Source organism: Accipiter gentilis, chromosome 31 (genome assembly GCF_929443795.1).
Source record: "Accipiter gentilis chromosome 31, bAccGen1.1, whole genome shotgun sequence".
In the NCBI taxonomy this organism is placed as follows: domain Eukaryota; kingdom Metazoa; phylum Chordata; class Aves; order Accipitriformes; family Accipitridae; genus Astur; species Astur gentilis.
The window spans coordinates 16,695,596-16,709,030 of record NC_064910.1 but is presented as its reverse complement, the minus strand read 5'-3'; the positions used below and the strand labels follow the sequence as shown (position 1 = coordinate 16,709,030).

Sequence of the window (13,435 nt, the reverse complement as noted above, 5' to 3'; positions counted from 1 at the left end):
ACAAATTTAGGTGCAATTCAGAATTAGAAGCTCAGAAGAAGATAGAGTTAAGTGTCTGCAGGGAGTGATTCAGAGCACTTAGATGTCTAAAACTGGGTCATACAAATACCTCTTACAATATCACTTAACTAATTTGTTCGTGCATGCATAGACATCCGTTCACATCTATCAGCAGATATGAAAATTGGATTATTTGACACCATTTTAAAGAAATAAGCTTTGTGCATACATATTTTGATCAAGTGCCCTATGATGACTCATAGTTTTGCAAAGAATAATGAAACCCTAGATCTACTTATCCACTTCCGTACATATTTTGACCATAAAACCTTAAAGGTACATGGGAACATCAATGATAGAGAGGCCTTCAAGACCTAGACAAAGGAGTCTTCCTTATGTATTTTAAGATGACAGTTTTGTCCATATGGGTGTAAACTACACAAGTTGTTGTAAAGCAGCTGAGAGTAAAAAATTTATGTTATTCCCAGGCCAACTATCCCCAGACTTCAAAGAAGTCTGCAGAGAAGTATGCCACACAAGTATGTGTTAAAGGAACTGTACTCTGTCTAGACTAGACTTTTAATTGTTAAAATGTCACCTTTAATCCTTGTGCAGACAAGGTTTTCGGATTCCAGATATGGAAAGGAATTTGCTGTTAGTTTGTTCTGGCGAATAAGTGATGCAAAGAAGACAAGGTGAGGTCTGTGTGGCTTTAGACTTCTGTGAGGACAAAGACTCCAGCTTTTGGCCTATGAGCAATTCCCTTAATACCTAAATGCTTTACTTCCCTATGAAAACATACTTGAAATAATGAGAAAAAGAAATAAATAGAATTAACCTCTCCACATTTCCACTTGAGTTGTGTCTTATGGTCCAAAGACAAAGAGCATACATAATAAGAATTTTAAAACAAATCTATTAATGCAGATGGACATTGGCATATTGCATTGGAAGACCTAGTTACGTTTTCAACTTGCTAAAAGGGGAATGGAGTGATATGTCCTTGATGCACATCACTGCTAAGACAGCTACACATCAGTGAACGTGATTCTGAAGGGGCAACCAAGTTCTGAATCCACAACTACTTAGATCAATAAATAGTTAGGGATGAGAAGGCTTAAGTGTCTCATTAACTACATCACTATACAGTGCGAAGTCTGGTTTTATGGAACAGTTATGATAAATAAATGCCACAGTGAGAAAATCTGTCAGCAGACACTGACTCCTCCAAACTGACAGTTGCATTAATAAGCGAGAAGATGAGTGACAAAAATGCAGAGTATGGATCTGCTGTGTGCATGGACTTACTTTCTGTCTTCTGTTGAATAACCATTTCAATTGCTACTGCATATTAATAACTCTGTGAAAATGTGAGAATGGGAACAACTAGAAATTGAGTTGAAAAGCATGTGCAAATTAATGTTTTAAAATTGGTAGCAAAATACGTGTTTTTAAACACCAGTATGCACCTTGCGAAAGCCTGCTGTATTTAAAACTGGGTTAGTTACAGTGAACACACAGGAAGATGAACATTTCTAGCATCAGAATCTGTAAAGTTTTGGTGGTTTTAAACTCTGTTTGACTATGCCCCTCAAAAATTCTTCACTTTGACAGCTTATCCAGTTTGGATCATGAATTCAGTCATCATCTTACCAGTCTGGTCTCAGGTGAATTTAAGATTATGTCAATGATTGCCTGTTACTCAAGATTACTTAGTGTCTCTGGCATCTCCTGTCTTCTTGAAGCAGACCAGATCTACAAATGGACCATCCAAGTAAGGTTTTGGTGCAGCAAGGTTTTGAAACTCAAGGTTGGCAACTGACTTCTGATAATCAAAGAAAGCAAATACTGAAGAACTTCAAGTCAAAATTAAAAACTAAGAAATTGCTGAGGACCTTCGTGCTTGCAGTGATGAATGCAAGCTGCATGAGAGATCTGGCTGCTTCTGTCTCAAGTAAGCTTCATTGTAACAGGAGCAGAAAGAGTGGAAGAGATACCAGACACCTCCATGAAAGTCACTTCATAAATCACCACTTGGTAGTATTCAAGCACATAGGTAATGACAGAATCATTCAGCTAGGTAGACACGGCTGGTGTTTAAATCCTCTCCTAGAATCAGTTTGACTTTCAAAGCTGATTCTCACAGAACCCCATCTTTCTGAAAAAAGAATAAACCCACAAGCCACGATACTCAGGATAGTCAAAGCACAAAAAACTTCGTTCAAACTTCTCTCTGGCAGATAGGTTTTTATAAAACGATACATTACATTGACAAAATTAAAAACTGCATTTCATTTTACTAACAAGAGTTATGCAGAAATTACCTGAATGGAAAGGAAACTGCTGTTTAGCTTCTCCTGTGTGAGCATCCCAAATTATTGTTGTCTGCATCCGAAGGAAGGGGGAAAAAAAAGATTAGTGACTGTTCAGCTCAGAGGAAATAAACAGAGACCACCCTCGCCGAGGAGCAATTCTAAAAGATGGACTGATAAAATTATTGACTGCAGAGAGCCTTGTGTGCTGAACAGCTGAAAAAACAGAACTCACTTCCAAATATTACAGAATAATAATCTAAGTGTAGATAAAGAAGTATCACGCCTACAAAGGAAGTAATATAACTGCTAAGAATGGGCATATTCTCTCTGAATAATGCTAGAAGACAGCAGTACACATTTTTAATAAGTATTTTGTTACAGCTGTTTCAGTCATCTTCTTCAAATAAGAGACTTTTCCCCTTTTCAAAGATGCAAGTTGAATTCTATTCCAAAACTACGTGATACTACATTTCTAACAATTAATCTACCAAGTGAAATGTTTATCTAGCAGCAGAGTACATATTACCTCTTGCTACTGTGGTGGCACAGACCAAAGTGTAACTTGCTTACAACAGGTTTAATCCATACTCACAGCACACGTAAGCAACTCCTCTGTAGGGCTTAATACCACCTTCTGAGTGAATTCTCAATTTATTGGGAGTTTATGATTCCAGAAAATAAATTAAGGATGCCTCATCTTGCTGATAATGGATCATCTACAGAATCACTGCTGTTACTGGGAGCATAAGTTTGCCAGAATAATGGAACTATCATTGGAAGACAAGTGTAGCTGAATATAAGCCAGTATTAAAAGGAATAAAACTAAGTTTCCATTTTCACAAGTAGGTGAAAATATAGGGATTCATCTAGCCTACAAATCAGATGCACAAGCCTGAGCTAGTTTCCCTAGACTGCCTCTGTCAGCAGCTGGAGAGAAGCACTGTCAGTGCATTTCACTGTGACACAGGCCATGCAACCCATCGTTTGGAAGTGCCATTTTTCTCTCCAAATTTTGTAAAGGAAGCCAAGGATGACATACACATCTAATGTTTAGATATGGAAAGTTAGGCAAGATGAATGCTGTGTACTTTCAGTTTCAGTTTTAATGCATTTGTGCTCGTCATCATCGGTCATCTGTTCATTTTAATCTCTAATATGCACTCAGCTGTAACTACGTCTTGCTTGATTTTGAATTCAGAACTACCCTTTTTTTTGCATATTTGCATAGGAAGCCATATATATTTCATTCAAATAAAAGTGGTTTAATAATTAGATGAGCTAAAAGGTGCACTGTCTTTAAGATCACTTCCTTTCTGGAAATAGTTGATAAAACTACAACCATAAGTACTGGAAGCAGTTCTTTCCTTAACTGAGACACATTTAAGATGCAATTTTACACAGGGGGCAAATGGAGTTGGTTTTTTAAAAGTACAATCTTTTACATAAAAATAGTACACACTTATGCAGCCTCAAAAATGTAATCAACGCACACTAAAACATACTAAAGAAAAGTAAACTCTCCAGGATGCCTGAAGAAAATAATCTTATGGAATTCAGCAGCACAAGCTCACTGAATCAGCACATTTTTATGTCAGAATAATGTATTTTTAAAACTCACTTTATCAACACCAGCACTTAAAATATAATTCCCCTTTTTGTTCCATTTCAGGGCAAATATTGGACCTTTATGTTGACCTAAGGTGCTTGCAAGGTTACCTGGAATAAAGAAAAGGTTAATATTACAAATTGTTTACAAATTAGCCAAATTACAGTTCACTGTTGTTTGATGCTTAACAACAGTTTCTGTTTCTGTTTGACTTACCATCTTCTGTCCATATTCTTGCAAAACCATCATACGAGCCTGTAGCCAATAGTGTTCCATCACTCTGTTGGGATATATACAAATGGCAAAGGTCGATACTAGAGGAAATCTGTTTCAACCAACCTTTTCCTTTCCCTTCCTTTCCTTTTCTTTTCTTTCTTTTTAAAGGTTTGTGCATTGTGATTTATGGGAAATCTGAGTCCACACATTGAGACAGATTATACTATGATTTAAACTAAAGGTTATTACTGCAGACAGCAAAGAGGAAATAAAACCCCCTAACATACTGTGAAATACTGGGCTACACCATCAGATACGAGTCATTTAATCAAAAGGATTGGAAAAAGAAAACAAGATGTAACAAATTCTATGGGATTCTTCCAGATAACAAACAGATACTACTTCTTAGACATAAAGAGCCTATAAAACATCAACAGATCATCTAAATCCTGTCTAAATCCCAGTTGAGTGAAATTCAGGCACCAATACTTGAAAGAAGGACCTAAACACCTAAGCCACCTACACTCACAGTTACACCTCGAATGCCATCTACCACCAAAGAAGCTGCTTCCTACCTGTCTGAACACAGAGTCCCACACATGCTCAGAGGCACAGTACCATGATGGATAGCCTGAGAAAAGTTGGATTCATGGGTCCCAATTAGGAGAAAGCAAGCCCAGGAACTGTAATCAGCAAATTACATGTTGTTGTGCTGAAGGAAGACCTTCACGGAAGGATATATCTGCTGTGCAGCCAACGATGCTAAGAGTTATTGGGCCAGAATGAGAGGAATTAAAAAGGAACTTGACTCCGCAATCTGGTGAGACAGGTACTGTTAGAGCTGGGCATTTAGTCTTTAACATTTCAGCACCTGGATTAGGAGTGAGATTCACCCCATTTATCTCCAGGCATCCAGAAGCTGGGAGTTAGTTTAGGAGAGTAACCTAGTCTCCCTCTATAACTAAGAGCATCACAAACCTCTGGAGTGCAATTCATGATCCCATTTGCTTTAGACATCTGTCCAGACCACCACGAAGGCACATGTCTCTCTTTCTGCTGACTTAGAAGGAGTCTAGGTGACTTGTTCAGATGTTTAAATCTAAGGGAGTTGAATCCTATCCTTGGTACCAAAGGACATAATCTGAATATGGCCTTTAGAAATAATGTTTCTTATTATAACATGAATCACATAAACCAGAGAAGAACTGATTTAATATCACCAGTGTGAAATTTTCACAGTGAAATATGATTAATATTGTGGTTCTAAATACACAATAAAGGCAGATGGCATTTCTAGTATCATGAATAGAAAATTAGGAAAAAGCATAAAATAATCCTTTGAAACGTACGTCCGGTCCAACCCTCCAAAAGCAGTGAGTCAGAGCAGTTGTAGATTTAACTCAAATGTATAACCATGTAGGGGGAAAAATATCAAAACCTAAGCCAACTTCACTGTGATACACACTTATTGGGACCACTAATGAGAACAAAGATGATACAAGCAAACAGAGAAAAGGGAAGGAAAGCTCAGGGACTACATGTACTTTATCCAAATTTGTTGTTGGTAATTCACATTCTTTGGAAAATTCTAAGTAAGTTGGAAGCACTTCAAGTGTTTAAATTAGGCACATTTCCTTACATTAAGTACTAGCACAATGCAAGTGAAGTATCAGTGATCAATTAGGTCTGTAAAGGCAAGGAACTACTACAGGAAATACTAGAGGATGCCCTATATGTTTTGGACAACTTTTCTCATAAATCTTCTGCACCTTTGCATGTTTTCCTCTTTCAGTTACTCTTTTCCTACTACTCAATGCAGTTTTTCCCAACTATTTTTCTTCACCGTGACATCCACAGGAAACGAGTAATGAATATTCTTGGGTTTTACCTTTAATTGCTTTGTTAACCTCCCTCTGCTTTCTGTACTATTCACCAACTTCTTGCATTGTGTCAAGTATAAAATACATAGGGTAAGCTGATTTGTGCAGTGGCCTTATCTTTTACTTTTGTGAAGCACCTAGCTCACCTGAAGGACAATAATATTGCCGTAAAGATTAATCAAATCTTGGTCTCTGGCCAGCAACTGAGACTGTATGTAACCGCGGAGAATCCTTTCTGGTACTTAATTTTTAATCTGTTTTCCTATGAAAACAAGACCAATGTGATCACTCTGCCTGTACTAATATCAGCAAAATAGAGAGAACGCAAGTGATCTCAAAATTAATTAAGGTTCCTGCAAGGTGTTGTAAGTTCTTTTTACAATGCTTGGTGGCAGAAAGGAGACATGAAGCAGCCTTAAAACTGCCCAGACACTGGGGATCCTTAACAATACCTGTCCTCTCTGCTCACTTCAGTCTTCTCTGTGCAGGACCGTATTATCTAAGACAGAAGGTTTTGCAGGATGAAAGTAAAAAAGGAATCGGGCAAGACAGTTCCACCCAGAAGGTGGGTAGGTAAAGAGAGAATGACTACACATGTGCCTACCAAGACAAAGACAATAACGTGAACATGTTTTGCTATGCACAGCATAATTCAAATGAAAGAGCGTCTTGATAGTCCAACTTTGGAAAAAGCTTTGCTGGTGCTTGTATCTCCTTACGTGCCAAAATAAAGTAACTATGAAATGCAGATACATTATTAATCAGGCTTCACTACTACATAGATTGCTTGTTTAATCTTCATTCTTAAAGTTAGCCAAGTTTATTTTTACCCATGCTCCTAAAATAGAGATATAAATACATCGTTATTAAGCTTGAAGATGGCAACAGCCCTGGAAAATTACAGCATGTAGGGGAAAGTTCAGCCTATTATGAGTATTTGAAACAAGAGGTCAGTAGGTTTAGGATAGAGCTCTGGTCACCTCAGATATAAAAGATATGAAGCAGCAGCTGTAATTGCCTCTGAATTAAATTTAGACAGTTAAAAACCATGCACAGTCTTTGAAGTTAGCTTACATTCCAGTCCAATGAAGTCACATCCTTATTGCTGGGGACATCGTGTCCTCCTTCTCTTATGCAGTGCCTCAAAACTAGTTGAGTGGAACCACTGTTGCTGTTTTCATTGAGATTCCATATTCTGGCCGTTGAGTCTCCGGATCTATAAAAGCAATTGTGCAGAGATGAAAACTCCTCTTGGTGGCGACCCAGCAAACAATGAAAAACCTCTATTTCTGTTTTCTTTGAGAGAACTTCACAGCCTTTAAAAAGTAATTTTTCTTTCCAACCCTTCCTGCACTCTGTATACTTTTTAAAAAATGCAAACACAAATTTAAATGATACAGATCATCTGCATCCACATCATAATTTGCTTTATTCAGAGCATTTTTACCTAAAATACATTTGCTTGCTCTCTACATTTCACACTTCATACCTGAAGTCGGTATCGCCGTAACCGAGACAGTCTGGGGGAACTCCGCACGACAAACGTTAACGCCGTGGAGATCCCAATAAAGACAGCAAAGGCTGTGCCCACCAAAAGGGTGCGCAGTCCCAGTAGCTCCCAACGGCTCGCCGAGGCCCTGGTGTTCCCCCGGTGCTGCGGTAGGGTCTGACCACGGCGTGGCAGGACCTCCAGGGTCGCTTTGGCAGCACCCTTGGGGAAGGGGACCTCGAGCAGAGTGACAAAGGTGCTGCGGTGCCACCTCCCCGGTCCTGCCCGCGTTCCTCTGACACCTACTGCGGGAGCAGGAGGTGAACTTAAGGCCACCTTTAATTTGGCCATGGCCCTTTCATAAGGGGCTTCTGCTCAGGACAGACCAGAACACAGCCTCTGGCAGAAGCTGTTTGCAAAACAGCCTCTCAGCATTAAATCAAGGTACAGAACCTCAAGATTAGGAAAGTAGAAAGGTAGTTTAAATTAATTTTTAAAATTCGCCTCCATTTCATTTTTTAAATTCATGTCTACAGGCTCCTTTGCTGTCTGTAGCTTGGCTGCTTAGCCCACATTGTCTGAAAAAGTGGCAAAATATCTATCGACATAATAGAGCGAGACAAATACAGCATCAGGATTTTCATCTTTTTTACAGACTGAATCTCTTCTAGGGAGATGTTTGTATTCCAGGCTGAAACTCTGATTTTGTTTAGAAAAAGTTGTGAGGAGGAAGTAAAGTGTTTATCATAATCTGCTCGTAAAGAATATATTTATTTTCACTTTGCATAAATCTTTCTTTCAATGAAAAATGTCTCTGAGGTCAGAAATCAATTTGCAACGGGGTGGAAGATACTGCGCTTTCTAGTTTATTGGGATTTGTCTCTTGCTCCCCCCTCCGCCGCTTTTTTTTGAACAATCAATAACAACAACAACCAAAACAATCAAAGTACCCTGGATTGCTTGTTTTGTCCAGAGGGCAATTTTCATTTACATGCAGTAAGTAGAATCTTGGAGTAGAATTAGGATCTATCTTGTATTTCCAAGAATTCATACAGTCTAGATGAAATTTCATTGTTAGCTTTTTCTTTTTTTAAAGTCGTGACTAAAACTTCCTTTCCTATACACTAACAAGCAGAAAAAGTCTTCCTTTGAAGACTAAAAACCCAAGATCCATTTTTGCTTTGATAAGCCATGTTTTACTGAAAAGGAAATCCATTGCAAGAGAATATTAATTTTTCTTCTGGTCTACTAATAAAACATTTTAATTCTTTATACTAGAAGTACCAGGCAAATTTTAAACACTTGACGTGTCTTTGAGTGCAAATATTGACCAATCAAGTATCGAACTTGATTATCTTTGTCTATTATTTTACCAATAGTTTAGCCACATTTTACATGAACAACAGTTCAACTGTAAAAGCAAAAACCTCTCTGCCTGTGTTAGCGGCTCTGAGCAATGCTGGGTCACGGCACGCCTGGAGAATGTGCCCCACCGCCTCTGAACCCTTGGAGTCAAGCTGAGATGTAATGGCTGGCCAGGGCTTTGCCAGCCTAACCGCAAGCTACTGCTGTACAGCCATTCTTTAATTTTTGGCACCTATCTTTCATGTTAGTGACTAAGAAATAGTTCAAATCAGGATAATTTTTGCCACCATACAGAGCTATGACTGTAATATAACTCCTTATTTCTTCAGAGGTCTGGAAAACTGAACAACAATTTTGCATATTGGCTAGAAAATAAATTTTTACTTGTGATAATTTACAATAATGGGAACATAAGTCTTTCATAGGCTTGCGCTATTGGTTAACATGCGAAGTAGGAAAGCCCTTCAGTGCTGGCTTCTCCACTATGTAAGACTCTGGGCCAGTCCTGCCCTTATTGTAATAATCCAGTTTGTTACTGGACCCTGTGAATAAAGTACTCAGTCACTTGGCTATCAAACACAATATCCTATTTGCTAGTTCTAAAAGGGTTATGTTTTGTTTTTCAACAGTTTTATTTAGTCAGTTTTCTGGCAATGCTTGGGCAATCTTATTTTCCAGTATTTTAATTTTGTTTTTCCATTTTCTTCTTCCTAAGGCTACATAAGCTATTATGTGTCCCTGCAGAGAGGCTTTATAAGCCTACCAGTGTGTGGCAGGGGTATTTGTGTGTCTTCCCTTTTGTTGCTGGGGAAAAAAAAAAAGAGTATTCTCTGCTCTGGAAAGTATTCCGATTTCTGTTGAATGATTCAGTGAACCCTGCCTTATTAGAGGACCATAGTTCAAGCACAATTCAGAAAGATATTTAATCTCCTTAGCCCACAGAAGCATTTCTATCTGCATGATAAAGCAGCTCATTCCAACATGCAAGTCATGAACACTTGAGTAATAGGTATACTGTTCTGCACTATGGTAGAGTACTGCCAAATTTTAGGAAGGCTAGTTCTGAAAGAATTTTATTTCATGCTCTCTAGCCCCAGTATAATCATGAATCAAGACGGACAAATGTTTGCAGAATTTTATTTGTGACATATAAAATCTCCATTCCATAACTGTCAGCGTGGAGGTTAAAATAGCTGCAGTTGGGGGTAAGGAAATTTGCAAGATGGTTGTTGAACCTTGGTATTTCTAATCTTCAGCTGCAAGTCCTATAATCAGTGTTATTTTGATATGCAATATCGCTAATGTGCATTTAATACTTCTGGCTCAAACAGGTTAGACTTTTGATTAGTTTATTTTAAAAGAGATTATTAAAAGCATAAAGGGAAGGAAAATCCTCCTCATAATATACACACCTAACTTCTCCTTAATAAAGCAGGTCTCTTAAAGTAAGCACTTACACTTCCTAGGCAGTCAGCAGAGGGAAGTGCCTCGGCAGTATCCAGAGGGACATCTCTGTCCCACCGACTCTGCAACATTGCTCCCTGCAACAGGTTATTCAAGCGGACCTCGCCTAACAGCTGACGGCTTTGCATTAATGGATTTGATGCAATGATGAAACTGGCCCCAATAAAGTCACCTGCTAATGAATAAGCACTTAGAGTTAGCAGAATTAACACCTGGCGCTGACTAGGGGCGCGATGTGTGAAATCAACCCCCTCAACCTGCTAATTCAAAAGGATTATTCAGAAAGGTAATTCTCAGTGGATCCTAAACCACTGATATGAGAAATGCAGTAACACAAAGTATTATATAAAACCCCCAATGATGACAGGAGAGGGCCTAGAAATATCCTGTCTTGATTCTGACAGAGACAGCCCTAACTGAAAGATCCTGGACAACAGCTTTCGTGGCTAATTATTTTGCTGACTACGGAGAGCAAAGGTGCACGGAGCACTCTGCAAGAGACCAAGTTCCCCTGTGTGAAAGAGGCCGGGATAGATCAGCAAAGATAAGCAACGATACCTACTGTTGGATTTTGGGAATGAGGCCAGGTCCCTCTGCTTCACAGCTACAAGAATTACCTGAAGGGCATGGCGGGACGTAACAGAACGGAGAGCGCTCTCGGAAGCAGCAGTTGAACACGCTGACAGAAACATCCCAAATTCAACTGGAAAAGCTTTTGGAGTTCAAGGCTCTAGCAGCCTTGACATTCACAGTCCGTCCGCTTCCATACTGGGAAATTCAAGCATGTTCAGGAACACTCTGGGTCACTGGACCATGATGACCTATGCTAGAAAACTGATAGGTTATTCCCTGGCCAGATTTTGGCCTGTTTTAATTAGCACTCTTGCTCCGGGCCCTGATGTTCTCTCTGAATAACTCCTGGGCATGGCTTGGTGGTTACAACGTCCAGAGACGATTCCCAGCGTGCAGTTTGTTTGGCAGCCAGGACCGTTTGCTAGCACAGACACCGGCCGTTCTGTGCCAGTTGGCCTCAGTGTCTCGGAATATTCCCAGGCATGGTTAGTTTACTAATGCGGACGTAGCCGTAATGGGTTTCTGCACTACCCAGGGAACATAACCATCTGTAACAATTTACATGTGTCATAAAATTAAAACTTAGATACTGAAAGACATCTCACGGAAGAAATCAGTCGTTGAAGAGGAAGACAATTAGCTTTTAAGAGCAAAATTGGAATTATGGTTGGGAATGGCCAAATCTTGAGATTTAGCCAAGCACCTACTTTGTTTTTTGGTTTTGTTTTTTAACCTGTCCAAAACACTGTATGCAACTACTTGTTTTGGAATGTTGATTTCCTTCATAAAGGGTAATTAATCCTTTTACATGGCTGTATGTATGCACTTTACTGTACTATTACAATGCTTCTGTTCAAAACATCTAAGCATTCTTCTCATAGGCATCTGGTGACAGCCATGCCTTTGATAGCCTTTACTGGTATTCCTAGTCTGCTCCATCCTCCACTTCAAGGGTTATGGGTGTGGCGGAGGAAGAAGAGCACCTACAGAATATATTTTTTCTGGCTATTTGATCAGAGAAATTCCTGTGTCCACTGTTTTGTTGTTTTTGTTTTTTTTTTTTTTTTTTTGTTTTGTTTTTTTTTGTTTTGTTTTTTTTTTGTTTTTTTTTTTGTTTAAATAGCCCTTTGCAAAGTCCAGAGAGTATGTATTCCTTTGCTAGCCTTCACACCCTAAAAATCATAGCAATTGGTAGGTGGGACATCAAATATCAAGATCCCTTTCTACCAGTGGGATACTCACTAATCTGGAAACCAATGCTCTGGTTTAGGGTAATTCATTCTACAAACAAATCCCCTTACACAGCTTGCTTCAGATTAGGTTGCGAACCTGCATTATTCTTTCAGTGCTTTGAAGATTACATCAGGTTGCTGTCTAAACTGCCGCTAATTGTTAGAAAAATTTATTGCTTGTGTAACAAGGCTTGAAGAAAATAATTTGCCAGGAATTGAGATTCGATTGTGCTAGGCACTTTATAAACAGAACAAATGTGTTATTTCCTTTATTTAATAGTTAGGTTTTTATATGCCTTTTTTAAGAAGACAACAGATGGGTACTATCAGGCAGATGGGAAAGCAGAAGAAAACTACGGACTGGGCAGCACAATATGGCTATTACAGAATCTAACAATTCAGTGTTTGTGCATCAGACTAACTGCGGGTTTCTTTTTTGAAGCATTACTTTGTAAAGGACAAATAGAACGGCAGCATACTGTAGATTCAGCATACTGAATTTCTCCCCCTTGTTTAATTGGTGCTGTAACACATAGTTTACCTGTAGATGATAGCTTGCACTGTTATTATACCAGTCATCTCAAACGCTTCTTTGCGCAGTGGCATAATCAGTCACTCAGCTCTCTTCCTTCAGTTTCATTTTCTTCTGTGCATTCTATGCCATTTCACTCACGTAAGCTTCATCAGGCACTCGCTGCTGCATCACCTGAAGGCTAACTGCATCACATACTTTGTCTCTTATGAGCAGGCTAAAATCTGATCAAGACGCACATGGATTGTTCGCATTTTCATTGCACTGCCATTAGTCTGCACGTGACACAGCACCTGACTGTACTTTCTAACCACGCTCGTATTTATGTGCTTCCAAAATCAGTAGCAAAGCTTATAACCACGCATGTATTTATGTGCTTCCAAAATCACTAGCAAAGCTTATTAAGAAAGACCTGTTACACTGAAGGTAAAGCTTAATTGAAGGGATAGTGAGATGGTACTCCTCTATCCTAGACTTCTGAGTAATGGTTCTGATTATCACCCTCCAGGTTTACCCGAAGCTGCGTAAGATATCACTGTCCCAGGGATCCATCTACCAATGCTTAGCACCCTGTAGCAAAGTTAAACACTCACTGGTTCTTCAGACGCTGCAGTACATACTCTGGTTTATTAAATGGTCCACCATTTAAACTATGCACACTAGGACTCCAAACCACAGATCCAAGGGAAGCACTCGAGTACGGCAAGCACTGGCAGAGCGGTGACTCAGATACTGGGAAGGAGTTACCGATGCTAAAGCCAAC

The 13,435-nt window shown here is 39.2% G+C and overlaps 1 protein-coding gene across 5 annotated transcripts in view; it reads right to left on the bottom strand.

The window, feature by feature from the left end:
- The window catches only part of TBL1X (transducin beta like 1 X-linked), a 204,579-nt gene that overhangs the window by 14,482 nt on the left and 176,662 nt on the right, over positions 1–13,435 (bottom strand). For 4 of the 5 annotated variants that reach the window (XM_049834655.1, XM_049834658.1, XM_049834656.1 and 1 more), the window contains 4 exons: positions 7,092–7,233; positions 4,138–4,201; positions 3,934–4,031; positions 2,325–2,385 (listed from right to left, as the gene is read on the bottom strand). In XM_049834655.1, coding sequence (XP_049690612.1) covers positions 2,325–2,385; positions 3,934–4,031; positions 4,138–4,201; positions 7,092–7,233 — 365 coding nt within the window. Of the gene's footprint in view, positions 1–2,324; positions 2,386–3,933; positions 4,032–4,137; positions 4,202–7,091; positions 7,234–12,681; positions 12,897–13,435 lie in introns of all 5 variants that reach the window. The other variant, XM_049834659.1, reaches the window with a different exon arrangement.